At 37.0% G+C, this 27,023-nt stretch overlaps 1 protein-coding gene across 5 annotated transcripts in view; it reads left to right on the top strand.

The window, feature by feature from the left end:
• Positions 1-27,023, top strand: part of ADK (adenosine kinase) — a 301,310-nt gene that overhangs the window by 199,968 nt on the left and 74,319 nt on the right. For 4 of the 5 annotated variants that reach the window (XM_059821173.1, XM_059821176.1, XM_059821175.1 and 1 more), the window contains one exon: positions 16,525-16,695. The exons of the other annotated variant lie outside the window; for it this stretch is intronic. In XM_059821173.1, the coding sequence (XP_059677156.1) occupies positions 16,525-16,695 (171 nt within the window). The remainder of the gene's footprint in view (positions 1-16,524; positions 16,696-27,023) is intronic. 5 annotated transcript variants of the gene reach the window in all.

Raw genomic sequence — 27,023 nt, 5'->3', positions numbered from 1 at the left:
AATTAAATAAAACTTAAGGCTTGGGTTTCACCTTAGGAACAACTTACCATGAAACATGCACAAACTCAGGGTAAATTTGAAAATTCTCCTTTCAGAATGGAGCTGATGGGACAAATTTTAATAAAATTGGATACATCTGCAGTGGTATCATATATCAACCAAGAGGCAGACAAAAGAAGTAGGAATTTATTGAAGGAATCCATCTGACTTTTCTTGTAGGCAGAATTACATCTGGCATTTGTGAGGGTGTGCCATTTCCCAGATCTTCACAGTATGTTGGCAGACTATTTTAACAGGCTTGGATGTTCGTTTGGGAGAGCATGATCTCTGAATAGATACATAATTCACTGTAGTAAAAATAAGGCACAAATCTCCTCAGAACTGACTCCTTTGCCATAAGAAGAATATCCAAAGGCAAATACAAATTTGTAACAGGCAGTCAGAAAAGCAGACAAAGTATTACTGTATCAAAATGCCAGACATTCAGAAGATGTTTTACAGAAGTTTAATTTTTGAAACAGCTCCTTGTCATCTGTATCCTCTTCTCAGAACATAGAATGATTATGATGGTAATTGTGGAAAATTGCTAGTCATCAGTGCTATTAAATATCTAAATTCTAAAATGTATCAAATTGTTGAATATTTTCCAAGGACTGTTATTCACAGTGAATATTCTGAAGTTCCTTTGCTCTGAGATTAGAGTGGACAGGAATATGGCAGGGTATGTGAGATATAAGCAGTCATCGTTGCGGAGAGTAGATGCCAGAAAAGCAACTTCACAGGAAGACTTTTGCAACTCGTGTGCATCTGAATGCAGTTTATCAGGAGTAAATAGGGTCAGAAGACACCCCAGACTCTGTTTCTTACGCGTATGCCAAAGTACTGCTGTGCTGCAACTTATTCGCTGAAAGCTGCTTTTTCAGCAGCCTGAACAATACCATGGTATTACTCAGAGGTTATGGATGTGCATTAGTTACTAGAGTTCAGTACTGTTGGATTTACAAAGTTAAATGCCTGTAGCTTCACAGGTCTGAGGCTCTCATTCCAGGAAGAGTCATGTAATTTCTCCGCTTGCAGACAAGGCCAGGGTTGCAGTTTCTAATAAGTAACAGTAATTACCTCCGGCTAAACCTAGCAGTTAGGTGACATAAACATATTCTCCTATGATTGTGTATATCAATTTTAAGCTAGGAAGGTGTGGATGAAGCAGACTCTTAAGTGGTTCTAGTTCACACTGGAAGAAATCAGTTGGATGCTGGCAATAGAAAATCTTGACTCTCTTTGTTGGGTGTTAAGTGGCTGAAGTACTCATTTGGTCAAGCTAGAGCCTAAAACCTAAGCTAAATCATCATATTCAGAATAAGTTCTTTCTATTGGAGCAGATTTGTCTGTTTTGGTGCCCGGAACAGAAACTTCCCATCAGACTGCATGTCAAGGAAGTAAATTTCTAAACTCACGTTCAGCAAGCGTTACAAAGTCAGGACCAGTTTCACTGTTGGCACAGTGGTGTCCATTCGCAAAAGCTAATGTAAAGCCTATGCCAGCACGAAATTTATTCTCCTCTTCACGTTGCAGTTTTCTGCCCTGGTGACTGATTAAAAAAACCTATCTTTTTCTTAAGTCTTGGTGCTTCATAGCATCCATGGAGAATAGGTGTATGGGTTGGCACGTTAAGGATCAAGTTTACCTTCACAGGAGGCACTGTCCTACAATAAACAATTTTTCAACTAGTGTCATTCACAACTTTTATGAAAATCTATCAGTGTCTGTTTCCGGTACGGAGCAACTGTGCTCATTATGCTCAGAGCTGGAGGAGTTTTGCTGTAGAACTGCAGGAGGAGCTGAATGTGCCCACGTGGTGCTTTCACCTGAGTGACAGGTCAGAAAGAATACTTCCCCAGCCTGCATGGTGGCTATTTGGGCATCAAAACAATAAACAAGCAATCCATTTGTTTGTGTATCTTGTTTAAATTATTGATGAGGACAGGTAATATTTTATAAACCAGTTATTTCCAGTTCTACATTTTTTGCATTGTGTTTCATGGACTAAGATTTCCTTACTACAGAAACATAGAGCATAAAAGGAAAAGGACTGAAAGGCAGTTTGTGCTTCGAATTAGTACATCTAAAGTGAACAAAGCCATCCATTGTGTTGCTTTCGCGTCACTGTTGTTAGATATTAATTTGATAAGGACAGAGTATGTTAAAATGGGGACTGGAAAAAAATGTGGAACCTTTTTTTTTTTTTTCCCCTGACTGCTTTATCATACATTATAATGTTTATTGTTGAGATTAAGTACTCTCTACTCAAGCAGTAACAAGTTTCATAGTGGAACAAAAGTAAGCAGCACTCGCAAAATTCATTTTAACAAAAAGTATGAACAGAAAGATATGAAAACTATTGATTATGTTGTCTGTGGTGACATACAAACAAAGTGATAACCGTTCACATCTTTAAAAGTTGAAGAATGGCAATGTCAGATTGTGCAAAGATTAACACAAGAATCTGACATCTTTGGTGAAAATTTATAATTACATTTGACACTTTGGTAGAGTCTGGAATGAGGGTGGAATCTTGTCATGTTTTTTTTTTTTTTATTGTTCATGTCATTACCAACTACTTAACCCTTTGATTAACAGCAATTATTACTATGGATAAATGCAACTATTGGAGAGGGGAATATGTTGTCCTGTGATTTACAGGAGTATTCAAACATCTTTTTGAGAAGGGAGCCTCTTAAGCTTAATTTTGTTCTGCAGAAGATGTTCTAAGTAGCATCATAGAGATAATGCTCTCCAGGGAAAGTTTTCTGAAAAAAGCTGATGTGTGTCTCCACTGCCCTTCCTGAGGAAAATTAGAGCTCTAAGTATCAGAAAGTTGAAGAAACGTAAAATATTTATCCATGGCTTCTGAACTCTGGATTGGAGGTACCATCATCACTTTCTTTTCCTGTTATTTGTAGAAGTGTTTGATGCCACTTTGCCAGTGTTTGGTTTCTTACTAGACCCCTGGACTGGGTTGGACCATAGATGTTGATGAGGAGCTGTTGCATGGACAGGAATAAAGAGAAAATCCTTGATTTCCATGGTTAGCTGTTTTGAAGAGAAAGCAAGCTCCAATAAATACCAAATCATCAGGCTTTCCTATAAATGAAGGCATGTCATTGATACAGATACATAAAAATATATCAAAAACTTGAGACAGAGACTTTCCATGTTTGCTTTGAGGAATGCATGCTGCATTTTACTTCGACATGGACCAATAATTTTCGTTTGCTAAAATGAGGTTATTTATTATACAGTTCAAAATGTCTAGTTTGGCTGTTTAAAAAGTAGAAATTATGTTTATTTAGCATAAGGAATGGATTTAAGCTCTCAGAACTAAGGAGGTGATTTTGAGAGATCTCAACTTCCTTTTCTTATAAAAACACTGAAATATGAGATTTTAATGCTGATTTAAAAAGGAGTGCTTTTTCTTCTGTCTTTATTTATGTGTCCAATATGTCAAAGTTATTCATTGACATTCTAATCTAGAAAATCATGGTTATAGTGTATAAGTCAGCATGCAAGTTAACACTGTTACATACATTGATAGCTTTAGTATCTATTTTTCTTATTCACTCTGTTTTCAAGGACACAAATTGGATGAGCAGAGATTCAAGTAACGGGCGAAAAAAAGAGCAGGGAACATTTTTTCATAATTAATATTCTTGTAGCAGAACTCATTCCTGTCCAAAGGACTGTCTACATATAGGGCTGTAGGTATTATTAAGATCTCATTGACTTCATAATTTTGGATTCAGGGAAGCTCCATGTGAAGTTGAAGGGCCACAGGAGGACCTTAACCTCTAAGGTGTTATTCTACTCCTAATGCATTTACATGGTTCATTTGCAAAGTGTATTCATTTTGTGATATTTATTTCAGGGTAAAATAACTGATTTCTTACATGATTTGTTAGAGGTATATGTAGTATCTGGGATGCTCTGCTCTGAAATACTCTCTTAGAAGCTGATAGAACATTGGAGGCTATATGCTTTGTCCACATATTTTTTTTGGTCCATATTTTTCAAATACACACAGATCTAGTGTATCATCGACTTCTAGAATAATTCAGGTTGGAGTGGACCACTAGAAGTTTGTTAGAGGAGATTCAAAGTTTACACAGTTGCTTTATGTTCAGTTGTTTTGAGTATTTCTAAGGATATTCTGATGTTTGACCCCTATTGTGAAAAATCTCTTTCGGTGTGAAATTTCTTCAAACATTGTAAGTCACATGAGTTTCAAAAACGGTTTGTTTGAATTATATAATTTCAAATACAAATTTTTAAGAATGCTATCTCATATAAATATCTTTTCTTTCTCCTTGTACGCTTCCACCGTTTCAAGAATAAGCAAATTTAATTAAAGCAGACAAACTAATTTGGGCACTAACAAATAGGAGAGACATTGATTCAAGGGGTTAAGCTGATCTTCCAAAACCAGAATTGCCATGTTGGAAATACCTCCTTGAATGTAACTTTGTTTCCATAAAGTAACAGTTTTGGAGGCTTAAGTGAGTCCAAAGAAGTCACTAATTACCAGTTACCAGTGATTTTTCTTAATTGTTATTTGTATTCTGCTTTGTTGTTCTTAATCTGTAAATTGATTTGGAACTAGAAATTCTTGTTTACATAACAGTTTATTAAATACATTTGTCTGTCATACATTAAGCAAAAAATACGGCCCATATGTTTCTATTGTTGGAGAAAAAAGGTATAACATTACACAGTATTCTTAAAATCAGTAGCATGTAGTCCCACCATCAAAAATTGCATCACAATGTCTCTATGTGCGCAACATCATTCAGTATTTCCAGAATTCCATTTTGTAGACACTAGTGTTTTTAATGGAAAATCTGTGATTTGCAAGTGTTCCTATCAGAAGCTGTACATCATGTGAACATTTAGTACTAAATACATAGTAACACCCGCAGAAGGGACACGTACCCCGTTGAACTTGGATACCTACTTATGAAGACTGAGAAGCTGCATGGGTACATTATACTTCTAAGGTGCCTAAAAGGGTGTTGTCACAGGCCGCGCATTCTTAGGGAACAAATAGGTATTTGCTCACTGAGTTTCAGGGGTTTCCTGTTCTCAAAATCATTTTATTTGAAAACTCAGAGGTATTCTGCATCAAGAAAGGTTAGTTCTCTGCCATAGGCTGACCACCTAATTTGATCTTTTATGGATCTAAAACTCTTTTTAAAAATATTACACATTCTAATTAAATGAAAAAAAAAATGTTTGCTCAGTCATATTCCTTTATCTGTAGTCTGATTTTCTGTGAAGGTAGGCAAATAGTGGAGGAGCAGTGGAGTCATTTTCAAGTAGAGAAGTACGGAAGATATTCAGTAGAAAATTAAAACTTGTCTAGAATATTCAAGCATCTTGAATAGCAGTGCAAATTGAAGCCCCTACTGAAACCTGCTACTCCCACAATAATATGACATAGCAAAAAATAGTGTCTTAGCAGAGAAGTTTCCCTTCAGGTTGTAAGATCTGGGAGTAAAAGGCTTAACACTACTCTCCCTGGTTAGAGTAGTGGTCCTGCTATTAAAAGTGGGTTTCTGAGGTGTGAGCTCATGAGTTCATTAGAAACAGGAATTTAACGTAAGTATTATTTGGCTCTAAAAAACTAATAGTTAGGGGTTGTGGTGGGTTGACCCTGGCTGGATGCCAGGTGCCCCCCAAAGCTGCTCTGTCACTCCCCTTTCTCAGCTGGAGAGGGGAGAGAAAATATAACGAAAGGCTTGTGGGTCCAGGTAAGGACAGGGAGATCACTCACCATTACCATCACAGGCAAAACAGACTTGACGTGTGTAAATTAGTTTAATTTATTACCAATCAAAATCAGAGTAGGATAATGAGAAATAAACCCAAATCTTAAAAACACCTTCCCCCCACCCCTCCCTTCTTCCCAAGCTCAGCTTCACTCCCAATTTTCTCTACCTCCTCCCCCTGAGCGGCACAGGGGGACGGGGAATGGGGGTTGCGGTCAGTTCATCACGTTGTTTCTGCCGCTCCTTCCTCCTCACACTCTTCCCCTGCTCCAGCATGGGGTCCCTCCCACAGGAGACAGTTCTCCACGAACTTCTCCAACGTGGGTTCTTCCCACGGGCTGCAGTTCTTCACGAACTGCTCCAGCATGGGTCCGTTCCACGGGGTGCAGTCCTTCAGGAACAGACTGCTCCAGCGTGGGTCCCCCGCGGGATCGCAAGTCCTGCCAGCAAACCTGCTCCAGCGTGGGCTCCTCTCTCCACGGGTCCACAGGTCCTGCCAGGAGCCTGCTCCAGTGTGGGCTTCCCACAGGGTCACAGCCTCCTTCAGGCATCTGCTGCTCCAGCGTGGGGTCCTCCACGGACTGCAGGTGGATATCTGCTCCACCGTGGACCTCCACGGGCTGCAGGGGCACAGCCTGCCTCACTGTGGTCCTCACCACGGGCTGCAGGGGAATCTCTGCTCCGGCGCCTGGAGCATCTCCTCCCCCTCCTTCTTCACTGACCTTGGTGTCTGCAGAGTTGCTTCTCTCACATTCTCACTCCTCTCTTCTCTGGCTGCCATTGCACAGTTGTTTTTCCCCTTTCTTAAACGTGTTATCCCAGAGGCGCTACCACCATCACTGATGGGCTCGGCCACGGCCAGCGGTGGGTGTATCTTGGAGCCGGCTGGCATTGGCCCTATCAGACATAGGGGAAGTTTCTAGCGGCTTCTCACAGAAGCCACCCCTGTAGCCCCCCCACTACCAAAACCTTGCCACGCAAACCCAGTCCAGAGGTATTTCCCCCCCCACCCCTTGAATTTGAAGAAAGTACTAATTCAGACTATAAGTATTAATGCTAAGCACTTGCAAAGCTTGTTGTATTCAGTGTTCTCCAGACAATTATTATTACCCAGATTAATTTAAGTGAAAATATCTTTGTTTAGAGTTTAGCAACTGTCCACATTTCAACTATATTTCTTAATTATTAGAATTAGCATAGGTCCTGACCCTCATTTATTTGTGTATTCAGAAACAAAGTCATGTAACAGTCTTTATATAATGAAAATGAAAAGGCCAAGCAATAACATCAATGTTCCTTTAAATAATTAATTTTAATGTGTGGAAGTGTGAGCAACAAATGTTTTATTGTAAACCCTGATGTGGTAATTAATCCAAGTGATTAGGACCTAATTGCATGTTCATAGTAAATGTTATATTTGCTGTGAAAGAAGGTTTTTTTTGGAATTGTGGTTCTGGGGCTAGAGTTGAGAAGAGTGATATTTAAAGGTAGATGTTAACGCGCTTACTTTTAAACTTGGCAAGCCAGAAATTGAAAGAAATACATCTTTATTATTTTGCCAATTACTTTTTTAGTTCTTCTGAGCATTTTCTTTTACTGTGCACTTAATTTTTGCAATAGTGGTGCTTATACATTAAATTAAATATATCATAAGGATACATAGGCTGTTTAGAATCAGCTAGCAAATACCTTTGGGAGCGGGAAAGGGTATTTTGGTTTATTAGTCATCTACACCTTAATATACAAATAGCAAAAGTCCTATTATTCCATAAAACTTGACACTACTTTAATGCAAAGAGTAAGTCATCCTGTGAACAATGCTAGTTTCAGGTGTACTGATTGCACTTCAGATAGCCCTATGGCACACCAAATGAATTCAGATCTCTAGTGAAGCTTTAGAGAGGCTCTGGATTTTCAGTGATACAGTTTATGGAGTTTGGATCCTTGGGGTTTTGTTGTGGGTTTTTTTCCCCCCAGCAAAATTACATTTTGTAAATACACTGTATGCTTCTGTGGTTCTATATAGAGCTCTGTTTTGCCCATGGTGAGTCTGCTTTACTTAAACAGTTAAAGGATGAGTTAGCATTTCAATAGTGCAATAAGCTTCAGGAATCTTTTGTGTTACCTCTTGATCATTTCTTTTTTTCTCTTCGTATCTACCATGCTACAGTATCAGTGTAGTCTTTCTGATGATACGATCTTTACTAGTGAAATAATATGCTCTTTCTTTGGGGCTCTTGAAATATGTTCTAACAATGATGGTAATGACTTTGATTAATATTTAATCCCTGTGCTGCTATGTTCTTATAATTTACAAGATCTCAAAGGTAGTTGGGGAGAGGGAAGAAAGGCTTCTGCTGAAGTGTTTCAGTATGAGAGTGCTTAGGGGAAAACATACCTATGTTTTATTATACCTTATATCTGTTTTCTAACCTGAATTTAAGTGAAACCTTTCATAGCATGACCACATTGTTGACAGGGAAATCCGTAAGGTATAGAAGTCATGCTGAAGTTGACTTATTTTTCATGGCATTGGACTCATTCCTGTGTTTGTTTATATTACGCAACAGTCGCATTCCTCTGCATCACCTGGGAATCCTGACACTCTGAGGGCACAGGTATAGCAGTGTATTCTAGTATAGAGCAAGAGGTTGGTGAGGATTTTTTTTTTCTTTCTGTGTGAGCAGGGGAACTAATAAATAGAGTAGGACAAGCCCAAATTAGTTTCCCCCTCCAATCCAAAAGTCACAATATTTGTGTGCATAGTCACATAACCAAAAAGCCTCTTGCATGTGCACAGCAGAAGAATTGTTATGATTTTCAGGCCATGGAATATTAAAGACAAAATTCTTAAGTAAGCAGTACTGATATGCAAGCTTTGAACGGTTCTCCACAAGACTGTACAACCATGTAAAAAAAATCTGCATTTTTACAAGATCTTTTGACACCCAGTCAGTCAATGGCGATTATCTGCTGATACACCAGTGGTCAGTCATTGTTTCAGTCTTTTGAGTGTTTTACCTGTGTTTCTAAAATAAACCGTTGTGCTGGTATAAGCACATTTAATTAAAAAGAAACTCGTATTTGTTCTCGTCTTGTTCAAGGCTGTTTGAATACGCAAGGAATAGGCTTGTTTAAAATGTTTGCTTGTAGAGCTTTCAAACTGAGGATTAACTGTCCAGACAATTATAAATTCTCTATGCATTTGTAGTTACATAGATTCTCTCAATTTACTAATGTACTGTAAATATTATGTACACACCAAACTTGAATGAATTCAACATATGGTTGATGTTTACATAATTAATGAGATGCCAAATTATATTAATGTAACTAGCCATACACAAAAAAGCAAATGTTGCACAGTCATCAAGGGCCTAAATGAACCATACCTTACTCTTTACTTCCTGAAATGCTTATTTGCCAGGACAGGGACCCTGGGGTTGTGTTCAAAATTGTGGAAATTAAGATGGAAAATCAATTATCTCATTGTTCCAAACATCATAAATAATATAATTACCAATTTTTAGACTTCTGGTTACTGTTTCATAAAACAATAATTGGTATTTCTGAGTCTAATTTTTGGTCTAAACACAACATTATCTTCATATTAATAGATGGGTTAGGTAAACCTAATTTTGATAAAGAGTTATTTTAGAAGGATGAAAAGTGAAAGAAACAGTTTCTCTCTTTAATCAACAATTTAACAAGTATTTTAAGATGCTTTGCTTTCTCAGTAAGGATTAAAATGGTTTTCAATGAAGAAAAAGTGTAGCAAAGTGGTTTTGGGCTACTAGGAGAAAAGAAGAAAAGTGGCTTGTTCTTTATCATAGCTTGTTTGATTTGCAGCTTATGTTTTATTGATGGTAATACCCTGTACTTTATAATACCTTTCAACACAGAATTTCAGTCATTTCAGTAATGTTAAGTAATCAAACCTCCCACTGGTTCTGCCAATGGAGGTGTATTTATCATTATAACTATTTTGCAAGTGGCTAAACAGAGGCAAAAAAGGTTGAATTACTTAAAGTAATAAAACCTTTAGGCTCCTGCCTCCCAGATGGTGTTTAATACTTCCTCCAAAATTTTGTTATAAACTCAGTATAAATAAAAATAGACATCTCACTCCCTGAACTTAATAAACTCACGTAAAACCGTATGCTGAACTTCAGAGAGAATATAGAGATTTTTTGCTTCCTCACAGAGGGGCAGACTTGAGGGAGCAATGTCAAACCATCATCTTAAGATCTTAATTAATCTTCCTAAAATGAGCTTAACTAACTTTGTGGTTTCCGGGGAAATAGGAGAATTTTTTATTTGGGATGACATTTACCTACACCAAAACTAGGTGTATTGCTGCTCTCTCGCACATGTATGTACAGCTCCACCTCATTGTTAAAGTTCTCATCTCTACACTCTGTGAGTATACCTCTCATAAGTAAAGTCACACAATTATTTTGTCCTAAATAGGGCTTGGAAGAACTTCCTGGAGAGTGCTTAATTTAATCAATAGTAATCAGAATTGAAAAAGATTTCCAAACTGTTTAAAACTAAAAAGAAATTGCTAATATATGCATAAAATAATTATTTTCTTTAACATATAATGTCAAATATTGGAGGTTTTCTGCTACTGTTGTAATCTGATAGATACTAATATGGCAGCAATCAGAGTTCACTTCAGCAACAAAGAAACTGTTCAAGTCTGAAAGCAATCCTCTCCTCCTGACATGTTGGCACCATCATAGAGGAAAATGTCACAGTCAATATAAGCACATTTACTGACAGTTAGGTTTTTTCCTATGTTACTGAAAACTGTTTGAAACTTGGCTTTTATCAAAAACAGAAACACTGGCCACTCAGAATGATAAAACAATAGTTTACAGCTTAGTCATATTCCAGTTATAAAGCAATACTTTCATTAAAATAAACAATGCATACAGGAACAAGCCAAAACAATTACTCAGAGAAATTGTTGCATTCTTGCTGTCCTTGCTTTCTGATTTAAAACAACTGTCTCCAGTAGGAACTGGACGAAAAGCAGCGGGTTCTGTTTCATTAAGTAACCACTTGCTGATCGCTACAAGATAAAATATAGTTCCAAAATGCAATTGATACTGCGTACCTACTTTCTAAGTTCCTAAGTGACCTATTACATGACGAACAGGTACATAGATTAAAATAACGTCCACGTATTTCACCAATTTACAGACTGAACATTTCACAAGTGGATAGTTATATAGAGCTTTTGTCCTTCCTAGAGAAAATAAAAAATTACTTAAAGCACAAACACCTTCATTAATAATGGTCATGTTGTTTATTTAATTTGTGGGGTTTTGTTAATTATTTCTGGAGGGTTTTTTTCCACGTTGTGAGTATTTTACTATCTCTATAATTTGATACTATTCTGTCATATCTCAGTAGGGAAAATAATTTCACATATAATTGCAAGCAGGAACAGGTTGCAAGTATAAATGCTCAAAACTGAGAGGAAGAGGTAAGGGGTCAGTAAGTCTGCTAACTTGACAGTGTTGCACGTTCCAAGTGTTGTGCTCAGATATTTCAGTGTTAAAGATTGTTTTTAAATTGTTCCCTGCTCTTTTAAACTCATGTAAGTACTAAGACAGATGAAGAGCTTTTGCTCTAACTTTCCAAGAAGATTCCTTCTGGTTCCTGTTCTAAAGGAAGATGATTTCATTGCCTTGTCTCACAGTGGGTGGGACATGGACTGCACCCAGTCTGTGTCCCATGCAGTTCAGAGGCTGGAAGACGAAAGTCTTTCAGTCTTTTCTGGTTATAAGAGCACCTGGAAGCCTTCTGTAAGTTCTTCTGTCTGGAGCAGTTACCTAGTGGTTCATTCTCCATCCCAAGAATTGCCATGTGTTGCAGCCTCACTCCTTCCAAGCCCTGGTATTTCTGCTAGACTGCAGCAGATGAGACTGATGGCAGAGCAGAGCTGAGGGAAGTCTCTTCTGCCGAAGTGTGTGGCTTAAGTTCTCTTTGCGTACAGAACATAGGAAACTTAACCAGGTCCAAATGCTCTGCCTTGGTTATGTCTGTCGTTTAACAGAGCAAGTTCTTTTGGCACCTTAGCAGTCTCACTCTTTTACTGAAACTGCCAGCATGCTTCAAGTTGGATGATTTCTGTAGGGCTTTACTGAATCACCGTATTTCTCAGGACTGTCACTGCGTAACTGTCAAACTTTCTATAGGCCTGAAAAATTCCACCCTTTAGATGGATGAGAGTGTGATGTCATCATAATTGCATTTTTATGTAAATGCTTGCTATAAAATAATTTTGGATTAAATGATGTGTTCCTTTCATGTTGGCAGAATATAATTTGTCTTAAATGGCAGCAAACTGTTGTATATGTGTTTCTGAAAGTCAAATATTTTGATTCACACTTGCGATTTATTGATTTTACATTGTTACCAAATGGCATTTCAAAATCAGCTCAGAATACCGTGGTTCAAAATCCTGTCACTCATATGGTAAAGTTATTTTCATGTAACCCACTCAGCAAATGGAAGTGGTGGGGAAAGAGGAAGAGCTAGAAAGAAGAGGGGGCAGATGCATTTTAGTGGGTTTGAGAACAATCCTAATTTTTATTATCTCTGTATGTTCTTTTGCAAACATTGCTTCTGTGCTATTAAACAATAATAAATCCAAAACTGCAAAGCTGTTTGTTATCATCTCAGCCTGTATTTGTCTAAATGTACACTAGGTCACAGATTTCAGTTTTGGTTTTAAGGAAATACTCACTGGCTTAAAAAAAAAAATCTTGATCCTCATTGTGCAAACGTTACACGTATTGTAATCCAGACGAATTCAGTGCAAGCACATTATTTCATGTGAACAAATGATGGCAAGACTTCTCAGTTTGGACAGAACATCTTATACAGAATTACTTTCACCAAAGCCAGAGTTGTTCTGGCATCATGAAGTCCTTCAACACCCTGATTCTGTGCTGCTGACACTTTTGACACCCTTAATTTGCTGCCCTCACATCTGCCATAGCTAGTCCTGTATGAGCTTAGTGTAAGTCAGAAGAAACCTTTTGAGTTTGCGTGTGATAAAAATGAGAGAGATGACTTGTGAAGACAAATTGCTTGTGTGTAAACCACCAAATCCTTCCGGTAATGCTATTGTCTATAAAAAAAAGACTTGAGTGTAAAAGACTATCCTATATCATAGAATCATAGAATCATTTAGGTTGGAAAAGACCTTTAGGATCATCAAGTCCAACTGTATTCACAGTACCCTGGCATATTTTAAAAGGTGCATCAAAGAATTCCTGAATATTGTAAAAGTGACATTACTATGGTATTCTCTCTTGACTTTGTCTACTGCTGTGATGTGCATCTTAATATTGAATTTTAAAAGCTCTTTAAGTTACAAACAAGCCACTGTATTTCCCATAGCCATGTGTCTGCAATACACAAGTGTGTTTTTCTTATTTCTTCCTTTTTGTTTCTCTTTCTCCCACAAGGAAAATGTTTTTCTCCACAAAAGGATGGCATTTAAACAGAAGGACTGCTTACAGTACATAAGAAAAGTATTGTGTTTTGCACGTGTGTACATGCAAACATGCATATAAATAATTCAGTCTATGATCCTATTTTCCTGGTGTATGTATTAGTTCAGCCTTGCTCTCTGGCTTGTGGTACAATGGTATCTTCCTCCTGGCATAGAAAAGAGGCTCATTACATTTTGAGCAACAGAAAATGGTGGCGCATCATCAAGCAGTAACATCTGGTATACTCAGTATCAATCAGTGCACACCAAAGGAATACTGTGTGCTGCTAGTATGTCTGATAGCTTTTAATGTTTAATAGGTTTTCTTAGTACAATATTGCTGCTTTTCACTTTCTTCGACTGCACTGTCCAATTATCATATGTCCTTCTATGTACAACATTCTTTCACAAAGATAGATACGTACACAGTAATTTCATTTCATATGCAACCTAAGTTTCCCAGGCTATTGGAATTTCTGTATATTAACTAAGTGTCTCATCCTTCGATTACAGATATTTTCCTCATAGTTGTTTTAAGCTACCTTTGGGTTTTGAGGGTAAAAAGGATCCCAAAACCCTCAAAAGTAGACTGAGGTGTTAGGTGGGTATAGAGTATCTTCTGAAGGGCCTCTTAACCTTATTGTTAGTGGAAACAGAACTTCTTACTAGTGAAATACAAAGTCTTTTATACCAGGGATACCAAGATAAGCTTGTTCTCACACTCAAAGCTAATGTTGGCTAACAGTTAATTATTAGAGTAGGTAGGAGTACTTGACTTAGGCATTCCTTTCTATACATCTGTCTGGACCAGCAGTGGCAGCTGCAAGAGCATGTGGGCTGTGATTCTAAGGAAGCCATGGAGTGACTTTGTTGTGAATCCCAGTGAGATATAAGAAAACCTGTTTGTTTTAGTGGAGTTCATTCCTGTACTAAATTGTAGCATGCTGTAATAGCGTGGTCTGTGGCTTACCTAGTTGTAGTTTAAACTTAGGAAGCTGGGTTCCTGTGATTTTACTGGCCATAGCTGTAGTTGGAATTCCACTAAAAATAGAGACAAACTCAATTTAAATAGGAGGGGTGTCTAATTAGGTTTCTTTAAACCTAAATCTGTTCAGATTTTATACATTTTCTTCCTACTTTGTTAATTCCATTGTGTGAATTGTACTGCTACAACTTTTTTATTGCTATGACTTTTTTTTTTTCAAATAAACGTTATACTTAGTAAAGTTTTAACAAGAGTTCTCATACACAGAACTCTTAATTTCTAGATGTTTTAAAGTCAAACAGTTATTTAAAAATATTAGAAACTCTTGGAAGAATGCAATTAAATGGCAGAAGTGATTTTTTAGGAAACCCAGAAGACAGAGAGCTGTAGCTGTTGAGAGTTCCTGGCCTTTACTTTGCAGGATCTGAAAAGCAAGCTCTCCTATCTGTATCTCAGTACTTTTATGTTGCCTTTCCAAGGAAAAGCGAGTTGGATGCAGGCCTGAGTTAGATCTCACGGGGATAGTGTTCTGTACCTTAAATTACAATCAGATGTATTTTAGTTCAGATGAAGTTTTCAGCCTGAAATTGGTAAGAAGCCTAATTATTTGACCAGGTTACTATTTACGTAGACCACTGTATAGCAATCTGTGATTTATCCACAGCTGGCAACATGTTAGCCTTGAAAGGTTTTTATTTTGTGTTTGGAACAGTTTTTAAAAAATCCAACTCTGTTCATTAAATGAAAAACTAAAAGATGGTAGAGATTGCTATGGAGACAAGATGTTATATAAACCGTTCATTTTAATTCCTCAGAATGTAAAAATAGCAAAGAAGCTTGGATATTTACAGGCTTCCAGTCATTTAACGTACTGAATAACTCCACAAGATGCAAAGCATTCTTGCGCCCTTTGGACTTTTATTGTCATATAGTGAATCGTGCCCAGATTTTGACATCAATCATGTATTTGTTAGACTGGAGAGCATGGAGTAAGGAGAAATAAATAGAAAGACTTTCTAAGTAGCCTTTAATCTGTAGACTCTTCATTATATTATTTTTTCCAGTGGGTAGAATGCCTAAGATGATCTGTTAGCTGAAGTATGCAGGATAAAAATACAGATATTCTATGATCTGAAGACATAATAATATGGATAAAAACTGGAAAATAAGACTGCTTCACTATGATACCTTTTAGAGTGTCATGGTGGTGATGTTACAGATAGGACTGAGATGGTGTTTTATTTATCAGACCCCCCTCAAAGTTGTTTGTTACTGTGCCTTAGGCATTATCTCTGACCTTAAATTTAACACTTGCTGCTCTTGCTTGAAAATTACTATTATTCACTGAGTTTTGAGAACAGTTAGTAAAATTGCTTTTAGGATTATAAAAATGAAACATACAAAATTTGTTTAATTAGTGTAAAAACTAAGCCTTTATCTAATTAGTAGATTAATGAAACTGTAGGGGATCTTTACATAACTCCTGGAACACATGCGGTTGACGTAACCATCTGCAGTGCTAAATTCAAAATGGCAGCCTTGAACTGTTCATCATACAGGATTTAAATTGGCATTCACAGTTTAGTAGACAAATAGTCATTTCTGGTTGAGTTCTGTTTATTTTATTTCGCAATTGATACTTACTTGAATGTTCAGAATAAAGAACAATACTTTGGGGGGGGTAAATAAAATACACGTGTGGAAACGTGAAAACCCTAGGTTTTTCCTGCAAAACAATAACAACTACTACAATGACAGCATACTCAACATATTTATTATAAACAAGGTAATATTTTTTTCAGGCAAGGGATTTCATTAATCTCCTAGCTGTGTATAGAGCCATCGTACTGTACTTTGGAATTAAGCAGCACAGTCTCATTGGCTATTACTAAAGAGGGGCATTTAGAATTACAATATATCACCTTTTAAAATACGAAGATTAGTCTTAGCTGCCATGGGAAAGTGTACTACACGGCATGCAGACGTAGGGAGTTGTGTTGAATTTTGGAGGGCTGTGATTCTAGGCATATGCACATTCTTTGTCGCCTCCGTAATACCTTAATGGAAAGGCAGTATTTTCTGGAAGTTTTTATCTGTGCACGTGTATGACAAAGGTGGGTTGGGGGACACCTAGAAGCGGCATACTTCATGTGGTTCCTAGTATGAAATTAGTAACATACATTGATTTGTTTGGATGCTTGCAGGGATTCTTCCTGACGGTGTCACCAGAAGCAGTATTAAAAGTGGCTGCTCAGGCTTCTGCAAACAACAAGATCTTCAGCTTGAATCTTTCTGCACCATTTATTAGCCAGTTCTACAAAGAGCCTATGATGAAAGTCATGCCTTATGTCGACGTCCTTTTTGGAAATGAGACGGTGAGTCCTATGAAAGTAATTGAAGTATTTGTATCTTTTGCACCTAGCTGTTTGTATCTAGGAGCCTGCTTTCTGGTTCTCTGTTATTTATAGAGAGAGGCTGACCTTGTGAAGTGTCACTAGAAAATGAAATCCACGGTCACAGGACTGTGATATTTCAGTAGGTGCCAAAGATGTCACTTGACCTGTGAGAGGTTTACAACTTGCTCATTCTAGTGTAGAGACACGTGAACAACTTACGCTAGGTTAAAAGAGGAAATATCCAATGCATAGGCTGCTTTGTAGTAACTGTCCATGTGCATGATGTACTCACCCAGAAGTTAACTCTCTACTGGAAGAAAACATATGAAGGGCTACTGCTGAGCTGCTGAGGTTTTGTAACTTGTTTCCATACCCATGCTGCTGCTATTAATAGCATTTTCTGTGATGAAGAACACTCTTTGGGGAGAAGTGGGAGGAGAATACTAAGAAACGGTTAATTGGTTCAGAAGGTTCTCATTGATTTTATGGTAGAGGGACTGGCAGTCTATGTAAGGAAGCTTATCTTTGGTATGCAACAGTTGGCAAACAGATTGCATGAAATTCTGCCTGTAAGTCCACGGTAATAGGCCAAATGAATTCAGATTTCACTCATTGTAGTGCTGTCACTTTTTGATTTTTTTCTACTTCAGAAGGTGCTCTTAAATAGCTCAGCAGAAAAAGGTTAGAAAAACCTTGGAAAGTGTGACACACCTAAATGAAGTGTGGGCTTGTCTCTCAAGATAACTACATTAGTACAGGAAAATTACAGAAAAGTGACTTAATTCTGTCAGTGGTTATTCCTGATTGTGACACAGGGAGTTGCACCACACAAGTCAGTATTTACGCTATTGTCCACATGTCCACATTGGGAGCTAGCATTGTTACAGACCTAGGATTTAAAAAAAAAAAAGTATTTTTAAAATGAAGAAAATTGCAATGGTTTTAGATGCAGTAGGATAAGGAAAACGTTTTTAACTATTGTTAATGATACAGAAGTAGTATTTTCCAGACATTTTGCTGCTATTGCCAACTGTTATACCTTTATTCTGTCTTTCGCAATACAGTCCTAACAAAGATGCTACTGAATATTTTGATTTAATAACAGTATAATCTCAACAAAAAAATCTTGTCAGATTTCACAAATTAAGTAACATCAAATCTAGTCAATGTTTGGGTGGAATGGCTTCATAGAAACTTCTGGGATTAAACGCTGCTGGTCTTATATAAATATTGCCCCATTGACCTATTAGGAGAATTCAGATCACAGTGGTTCATTAGGTGCTGTTTTTCAGAAGATAAAACATAGGTTGTTACTTTTTGTATATTTGCACACTTTATAAGCAACAGTCCACTATACTGGCAACATTCCAACTTTAGAAATTACATGCAGACTACCTTAATTTCCCCTGCCATTTCAGTTTGCTATGGTATTATTCACCTGCTGTCATAAAATACTGTATAGGACTGTTGTGTGTATTAAAGTTGAAAGACTCCCTGCATTTTTTCTATATAATTTCTGAAGCATTTTGGTGTCTTTCAGGGTAAAAGATACTACTTAAACTTAAGTGATCATCCTTAAACTTTGCAGTACGATATGTATATATATGCATTTCAAAGTACCAGTCTCTTATGCTTTGTTACTTATACTAATCAGTTGAAACCCTGGTCATTTTTTAGTCTCTGCTTTCTGCTGTATAAGCTGGCCATTGCTGCTTTTGAGTTGTTGAAATGCTATTTGCAGTGGTTTATTCTCTTGTTTTTCTGTGTGACTTGAAAGCACGCCCTTGGCATGGTGTACTTCTAGCTTTTAGTAGCTGCTGTATCTTCTGATTGTCAGTATTTCTGCTCTCTGCATACGGTTAGTGGTAAAGAGAAGTTGCAAAACTCAAGAGAAGCTCATTCTGACATGTTCTGCCTTTTAGTAGCTTCCTTCTTTCTTGGTGGTGTTTTTTTTTCTTTCTCCTATATTCATTTCATCTACAAGTACATTCAGGATTTTTTTGTGTTTGTATGCCTTGATGGGCAATGAACCACTTCAGCTAGCCAACACCAAATTTCTGCCCATTTACTGTGATTTCCTTTTGCTTTTTGCTACATTTTCCATCAGTTTGGCTAGTTTAGTTAAATACTGAAAGTACAGAAGTTAATATATAAGCAAGGCATAGTAAGTGCTGTGGTTGTTACTTTATTAGTGCAAACAATACTCTCAGCCACAATTTTTATTCTTCCCTATATTTATCTTCACTCCACATTATAGACCAATACAATTTTATTGTTAAGCACTGAGCTGTTTATTTTTTGAGTAATACAAAAACATCTAAGAGCAGCAAAATTCCAAATTGCTGCCATTCCTAAACTAAAAACAATTGGCAAAGTGATTTTAAATTACATCTTGTACTTAAAAATTTACATCTGAATGGAGATTGGTTATTTCAAGTTTGAGCCAGATGGTAATTAAAATGGGCAAGTTATAAACCTCTTGAAATAAATGTTGTAGTTTAGAATGTAAATGCCAGCATACCCTTAATGGCAGTGGAGACGCTGAATGCTGTGATAACAACTCAGTATAGGTATCAGTTTCAGCATTAGTTCAGTGACCACTGGTGTTTTGATCATTTATTTAAAGCCCTTTTATAACTAGCCAAACATCTTGTCTTGGACTTTTGATACTTGTTAACTGTACTTCATATAATAAATTTAGTACAGAACATTCAGAATAGGAATAATTATATGTTCATTGTTGCTAACCAATTAGGTCCATTCTGCAGTCATTATTTAGCCATACATGACTGGAGAACTTGATTATTGTCATTGCTTTTAATTTTTATTAAATTAAGGTTTTTTTAATAGTGTCATTTTGCAAATGGTTCTTAGCAATAATACCTTCCAAGCTACCATAATCACTGGATAATTAACCTGCCAGGATTAAGCACACTCTACTTTGCCTCAGGTTGCTTAACTCTCAAATAAGGTCAATTATCTCCTGATGATAACTGCTTTGTCACAAGTTGCTGCTTAATTCGTCTGTAAAAGCTCACCTTAGAATACATATTTTACAACTCAAAGTAACTTTCAGTAACAGAATGGTCAAAGGAGTGAAAGCTTCTAAAATTACATCTCTATATAGACTGATGGAATGCTTCGGGCACAGCAATTACGCTGAGCAAGTAAAGGAGCCTAAACTGGCATATGTTTCTTTCCCAGACCTCTTTCCGCTTTCCCAGTTAGGGCTAAAGCTTGGTGTCTCTGGTGGACTTGACCCATCGAAGTCAATAATGGGCACAGGAATCTGAACTCAATTTCCAGTCTCCCCAAAAGATGTGAGTTACAATGGCATCTCCTCAGGGAAGGAACTACTTTGGGGAGGAGAACGTTCTGTGTATTTTGGGACATGCAGCTGGATAACAGTTTCTTTTCTGTGGAGGTCTTCAGAATTCAAGGGACACTACAAAGCTTTCCCATGATTCTTCCCTGCATATGGCAGTCATTCGTGACTCAGAGGAATATTTATTAAGGTATTGATGTGGTAAAGATCTTCTGGGTTCTCTTCCTACATGTAGTCAGGACTTCACTGAGAAATTTTAGATTTTAGAAACTTTAGAATTACAGACATGCTGAGCTCCTCATCTATTGCTTTACCACAAAAACCAAAAGCAAATAATTTAGCTTGCAGTATACAGTGTATAGTGATCAGTAGAAGTTGAGGTGGTTATGTAGAAGAGAAATCGTGGATTTTTCTAAAGCACGAATATAATAAAGAAAACTAAGGTAACAATTATTCTTGGAAATTAGATCCTCTTCTTGTCTAGTGTAACGAGCTGTTACTTCTAAACACCCAGTCTCTGAACAAATTAATTACAGGATTGTAAGCTGAAGTTCTGCAAAGACAAGATGCTTCTGCAAGCTCATTGAGAAGTTGATGCTGGTGTGACAGTAAATGTGCTGAAAAGAAAGAAGGTTGCGTGCAAGACTTCTATGTTTTAAAAAGCAATGACAATAGCTGTAGTGGTGGTTCTGGAGTTATGAATCCTGAGCTTTAAAAAGATGGGTGCCTTTGTGTGCAATAAGATATCAAACGGATCTTATCATCATTTCGTCTTACAATTACACCAAAATGGTACATTGTGCCTCCTTAATTTAAAATGTTTTCAAGTGAGGTATCAAATACTAATATAAACATCCCTACAAACATACGTAGTTTGGGCACAGCCTCTAAGAACCTTTATAAGCCTTTATAAAGGCAAGTTTCTTTAATGACATGGAAAATTCTCTTTAATGGCAAGGAAAAACAGTAAATCTAAAACTGATTAACAGTGGTTAACATGCTTCTGATTTTGAACTTGCAGTCAGTCTCTAGTTCTGTGCTTGTTTTAACCAGGGGAGTGAATGGAAATACTGATAAGTTTTCTGGCATAAAAACTGTGTTCAACACACTAGGTTTTACACCTAAAGGACAGTTTCCAAACAAATTGGTCTATTCCTTTTCTGGTACCTATAACACATGTTTGTAAACAACTTTCACTCCATATACTTTGATATATTACATTAAGACATGACACTTTGGACAACCTTCAGTCCTGCCTGCAAATTTCCTCTGCTGGAGTATCACCTGGGACCAGATTGATACCTGCAGGTTTAGGAATCTGCCCACAGCTCACAAGAATCTTGAATGAGACATAATCACTTTTGTAAGATAAATGAGCCTCATGGTGATTCTTTTTAAACTAGTGTGGATTCATAATGACATAACTGAATTGATCTGAATTTACACCAGTGTAATTGCTACTGTTTATAGACATAGCAGATATTTTTCCACATTACCTGAGTGTGCTTTTACACTGGTGAATTGTCCGATTCTGAGGAGACGATTAAGAGACAGGAGAAAATCAGGTGGCAGATTGTCGTAGTTTAACTCTACCCAAGCCAGAACCAGCACACAATTTGGTGTGTGGAGGAAAGGAAATACAGTTTGACTTTTAATAAATAATGAAAGGAAGACAAATATTTCAGTCTGTTCTTCTGTATCAGATGGGGCCAAGAAGTAAGGAACATAGCAGACAATGGCTGGTCATGCCATAGACATCACCAAATTGTTGTTTCTGTTTGAAGTATTTTCAAGTAAGCATTTAAAATTATTTTTGAAGGTTTGAAATTATTGGTAAATGTCAAATACTAGATCATATTTGAAACTGAGTATCTTGAAGAGGCTCACTTTGCTGTATTGCTAACTTGCATGTATGTTGTTATGTAAAGAGCCCTTAAGAGACCTTGATTCTTTCTTTTTAGCTTACTGTAACTGGTTCATATTGAGAGGTTATTTTCAGTCAGTGGTTGTTTGCAAGCTATCTTCCTTATGAGTTCAACCTTTACCTTCAGCGTCTACATCTTTATTCATTTTGAATTAAGTTTTCAGAAACATTAATCATCTTAAATGAAATTAAGTTGGCTGTCAGTGTTTTGCATTTCAATTTATATGCCAATATTTTCCTTTTTGTTATGCTTTCAGAAGTTCTCAGAAACTTGCCCCACAGGTGAGGGTAATTATCTTCATTTTGTAGGCTGAGTGAGAGACTGAGGTTTGCACAGTCCCCTACAGGGAGTCTGTGGTTAAGTTAAAAATCATAGTCAGATACTCTGACCCAGTTTATTAAATACACATGGGAAAAAATTTTGTAAGGAGACATCTCATCTTCTCTTCTATTTTAACAGGTAGAGGTTTTTAAGGTCAGCTGCTGCTGGTGTTTGCTTTTCTAAACTGCAGTAAACAGATAGCAATTTCTTTTTATAAATCCTACATTTAAGATTGCTGCAAAGTCTTTGGAGGGAGCCTGGGAGTTAAAAAATTGTAATTTTGAATAGAGGAAAAATAAATATTATTTTCCTTTGATGTCTTTGTAGAATTCTGACACTTATTTCCCAGTACAGGTGTTGTGTTTTCAGTTATAGAAAACCTGTGGCATTGTAATATTGCTGCTTAATTCATAGAATTAACTTTTGCAGTTTTGGAATATCTAATAAATTGTGGCCAACTGAAAAATGAGAGGATCTCTAGCACAAGGGAGGTTGATAATGTCAATGGCATGTTGTAAAGATGTGCTGTGGGAAGGATGCTGAAACAGCCCAAGGCTATTTCAGCTGCAGACACTGAATCGGCTTCTCCCTCTCTCTTCACTTTTTTTTTTCCTCTTTCTTCCCTCCCTTGTGAACTGCAGTGGCTCTCTAAGATGAAATGCTTTTAAATCATTTCCCAACCTTGCAGCCGTCTTTGATAAAAGCCCTGTTATCTGAAATGATATGAATCACTGTGGAGTTAATCATACCTTATACAACAACATATTTTGTTGTGATTCATTCTGTTTCAATTAATCATCTTATTTATCTACATTGTCTCAGCTGCTGCACTGAAATTCATGAGTAATAAGCAAGTAATTATTTTAGTACAGTTTACCTAGTACATTATGAATGAAAGGAAAATTGAGAGCCAAGTATTTAAATTGATATTTAGTGCTGCTTTCAGCTAATGTCTAGCTATTCAAGCAATTTAGGAATCGTATCTCAAAAATGGCTTTCTTTTTTCCTGTTATGGAATGCAAGCAGGTATTTAGAAGAGAGGCATATACTTTACAACAGGCGTTGCTTCTTAAAACTAAAAATATTTTCTGGTAGGCTCTCAGAATGCTTAGGGATATTTATCCTTCCTTATGCTATACAGTGTTGAGATACTTTTAAGATTACAAATACTGGTTAAAACGCAGCACAAGACAGAACCTGTCCTGTGAGGAGGGAAGGCAGATTTCACTGTGTTTCAGCAGCTTGTGTTCTACTGACGATGATTGATAACCCTTTTCACTTTGTAGCACTTCCCAGAGTGTCTCATAACACTTCATAAACATTAAAGCTCAGAATAAACCAATAAGGTGGGTGTGTAGTCTTGTCTCTGTTTTACAGGTGGACAACTGAGAGGTTGTTTGCCCAAGGTCATACAGCAAGAGCAGAGCCAGGAGCTAGCAACATCGAGTTCTAACTTTTTTTCTTCGGTTAGTGTCCTGAAATGTTGTCAGCTGCTGGATACAATTAGGGCAAAAGTCACCTGGCTGGAGGAAAAGACCTGCAGAATTTGGCTTTCAGTTTTCAGTGTAATATTAATACATGTCTCTGAAAACCTTTTAAAGGTGAACTGCATGTGCATTTTCAATAATCAGTACTAGGGCAAAAATGTATAATACATAATACAAATATATAATGTAAGAGCTGCAAAAATGAGAGTATGAATAAAATTTAGTTATATAGTTGATAAGAAGTAGAATGAAGGCAGAAATGTTCACAAAAATGTCTTTAAATCAGTGTAAATCCAGAACAATTCAATTTCATAGAGATATTTGCAGATAACAATGCAGGTAAAATATATAGGTTTCAATAAAGGTTTTGTTTTCTAGTCCAGCTAAGGTCTATTCAGTGACTCCACATTTCAAACCCGATTTGGGGCAGATGTAGCCAGTTTCTGATTCAGAGCATTGTTAGATAATGCTAAAGCCTTTTACACCAACATATACTGGGATGTGGCATTGTGGGATGTAGCTTGATGGGCATGGAGCTGTGTGGTGTTGGGTGGGTTGGTTTTTGGTGTGGTGTGGTTTGTTGTTGTTGTGTGGTGTGGTTTGTTTTGGTTTTTTTTTTTTTGGTTGGACTTGATGATCTTACAGGTCTTTTCCAACCTTAGTGATTCTGTGATTCTCCCCATTACAGACCTTGCAGTGAATTGGAAGGCTGCAGTTCCATGTTATCCCCATGGATAACATCTAAATGTGAGCTGATGCAGTCCTTTCTCACCTGCTCTTACCATGTGATCTCATCTGCCCTCTTTAGTCAGATTTAGCAATTTTATGTCCATAGCAAGAGTAATTTCTGCAGGCTAGATTACTGTTGAATCACTGAGCCAGTCCCGTTTTCCCAGGCAACAGGATCACTAGATCTGACTAGATGAGAGGGTAATACATGGTGGTACAGAGGACTTTGAAACAGAAAGCCTGACAACCTCTCTGTTTCATCTGATCTAACCAGTCTATACTGTTATGGTCTCCCAAGCAATATAGCAAAGAAACACAGCTGGGGACATTGTCTGACTTAAAGATTTTATTTCTGTAGTATAGTATGTACAGTGATATCCTTTTTAATTCTGACTTACGTTATATATGCAACCACTCAATATAGTTTTATCTGCAGGTATTTAGTTGAATGTTATTATGCAGGTATTAGCTGTAAAGTTCTTGGACAGAGATTTTTATATAAGAGAGCTTATATTTGCCTAAGGAGTATGTATTGATGCTTCCTGTGTTTATAGATTTGAGTCTGAACAAAGGGTACTTGAAAGAGAAGAAAAGGGAAGGATAGTCAAGGAGCCAGTAGTAAGTCTGTGATGATGTTCAAAACCCTGTGATCATGTATTGTGGAGAGATCTGGAGGCTGCTCTAAACTAAATTTTTCAAGAAAATATGCAATATAATGTAATAAATGCAGAGACTAAAAGCAGATGTGTTTTTCAGTCTGTATGAGTGCAAATGTTTTAGTAATTATTTTAATACTGAAGCTGCTTAAGAAAAATACATACAAAATGCAAACGTGTAGTTGTACAAAAGTAAGTTGAAACTGCATTAGAATGGCTTTTGATTTTTGTTTTTAAAACTGTTTTACAATTAATTAATCTTGAAAACATCGTTTGGGGGTTTTGGATAGAATTGGCAGGATCCTTATTATGTTAACATATTTTTCCGTACTACTACATAGCACTATTTTGTCCAAAACTACAGTTTCAACCTTTTTTTTTACCTCGTGTTATCTTTCTCTATCCAAGCCTTCCTTCACCCTGCTTATGTAGCTCAAATAATATTTGTATTCCATCAAGAGTTTTGCATCTGATTACAAATCTATTAGGTAGTTTCATTTTTCTGACTTTCTTCAACAAAGAAGAGCAAAACCAGGCATTTGAACCCTCTCTTCTTTCCAACTAGTTATATAATCTTCTGTCACTGGGATTCCTACTGTTTGTAGATATGATAGGAATAAATGTAACCCAGTGGTGTTTCCTTAAGACTACTGAAAAGGTGCTATGTATAGGTAAACAATGCAAAAAGATTTTTCCTTCCTCATACGGTTGCAGCGTACCTAAAATACCTGAAAGATAGATAAAAGCATCCATGGTTTTCCCAAAGGTAGTAATTGATCTTTAAAACCTTGCCTTATTTATAAGCATAAGCCACCCCATTTCCAACAGCCTTTGGGTGATAATTTTGCAGCCACATGAAAATCTCTCCTTAAGCTATATTTTGAGGTTTAGTGGTCATATTCTGACTTACGATACCATTTGTTTAAATACTGACCTCCCAGGGAAGCAATGTGGAGAAATTTCTTTGCTGTAGGTTTTTGTTCTTTTGTTCATGGAACTCATCTTTCCTAGTCATTACACTTTTTCTTTTTTTTTTTCTTTTTTTTTAATTCTCCACAGAAATGATCCACTAAACCTTTACTTTGGTAAAAGTACTGCTGACACATACGTGATAAGTAACAATGTCAAAATGTTGCTTATTAAGTCCTCAGACCCTCATTTGACACCTCATATTCCATGTCAAAACCACCAATATATGCAGACACATTAGGGGAACATGCATGTATGAGTCAGTTTGCTTTCCATGCTAAAGTAGTTTCCAGGTGAAGGAACTTTCCTCTAGAGGAAAGAATTGTAGCAATCTAATGGCTGGGATAGTAGAAATTTTGAAATATGTAAATCTGTCTGTTTCTTGGTTATGTTTGTAGCTGTGCAGAGGGGGACCCCTACTCTGGATTTGAAATTCAACAAACAATTGTATTCATAATCCTCAAGTTATTTCATTCAGAGACAGCAGTTTCACAAGCAGAAACTTTCTTCTTCCCAATCGCAGCTAAGGAGAAGGATGTCCTCACCACCCTTACAAAGGAAGCAGCCGTCGGTATCTGCTTCTCGCCTGAGTCTTAGAGCTCGGAGCCAGCTGGTTCTCCCTGCTCCGTAAGGCCACGGGCTGTCCTTGTCAATAAGCAAAACACTTGACCATTTGAGAAACTCACTTGAAAACAAGTGGGAAAGTGCTACACATTTCAGTGGAAGACCCTTAGGAATCCCCAGCTAATCTGCCCTTAGTGGTACTTTTCAAGCTGTCCGGCTGTTGTCAAGTTATAGCCCTGGTAGTTGAATAGGCTATTTGAGGATGTCCCAAAAATTTCTGGATTAGGAGTTTTATTTAAAGTTTTTCTGATGCTGAAGATTGATGGATCAG

The sequence above is a fragment of the Gavia stellata genome, chromosome 9 (assembly GCF_030936135.1).
Source record: "Gavia stellata isolate bGavSte3 chromosome 9, bGavSte3.hap2, whole genome shotgun sequence".
In the NCBI taxonomy this organism is placed as follows: domain Eukaryota; kingdom Metazoa; phylum Chordata; class Aves; order Gaviiformes; family Gaviidae; genus Gavia; species Gavia stellata.
The sequence above is the reverse complement of the archived record's forward strand: the minus strand, read 5'-3'. Positions and strand labels throughout refer to the sequence as shown.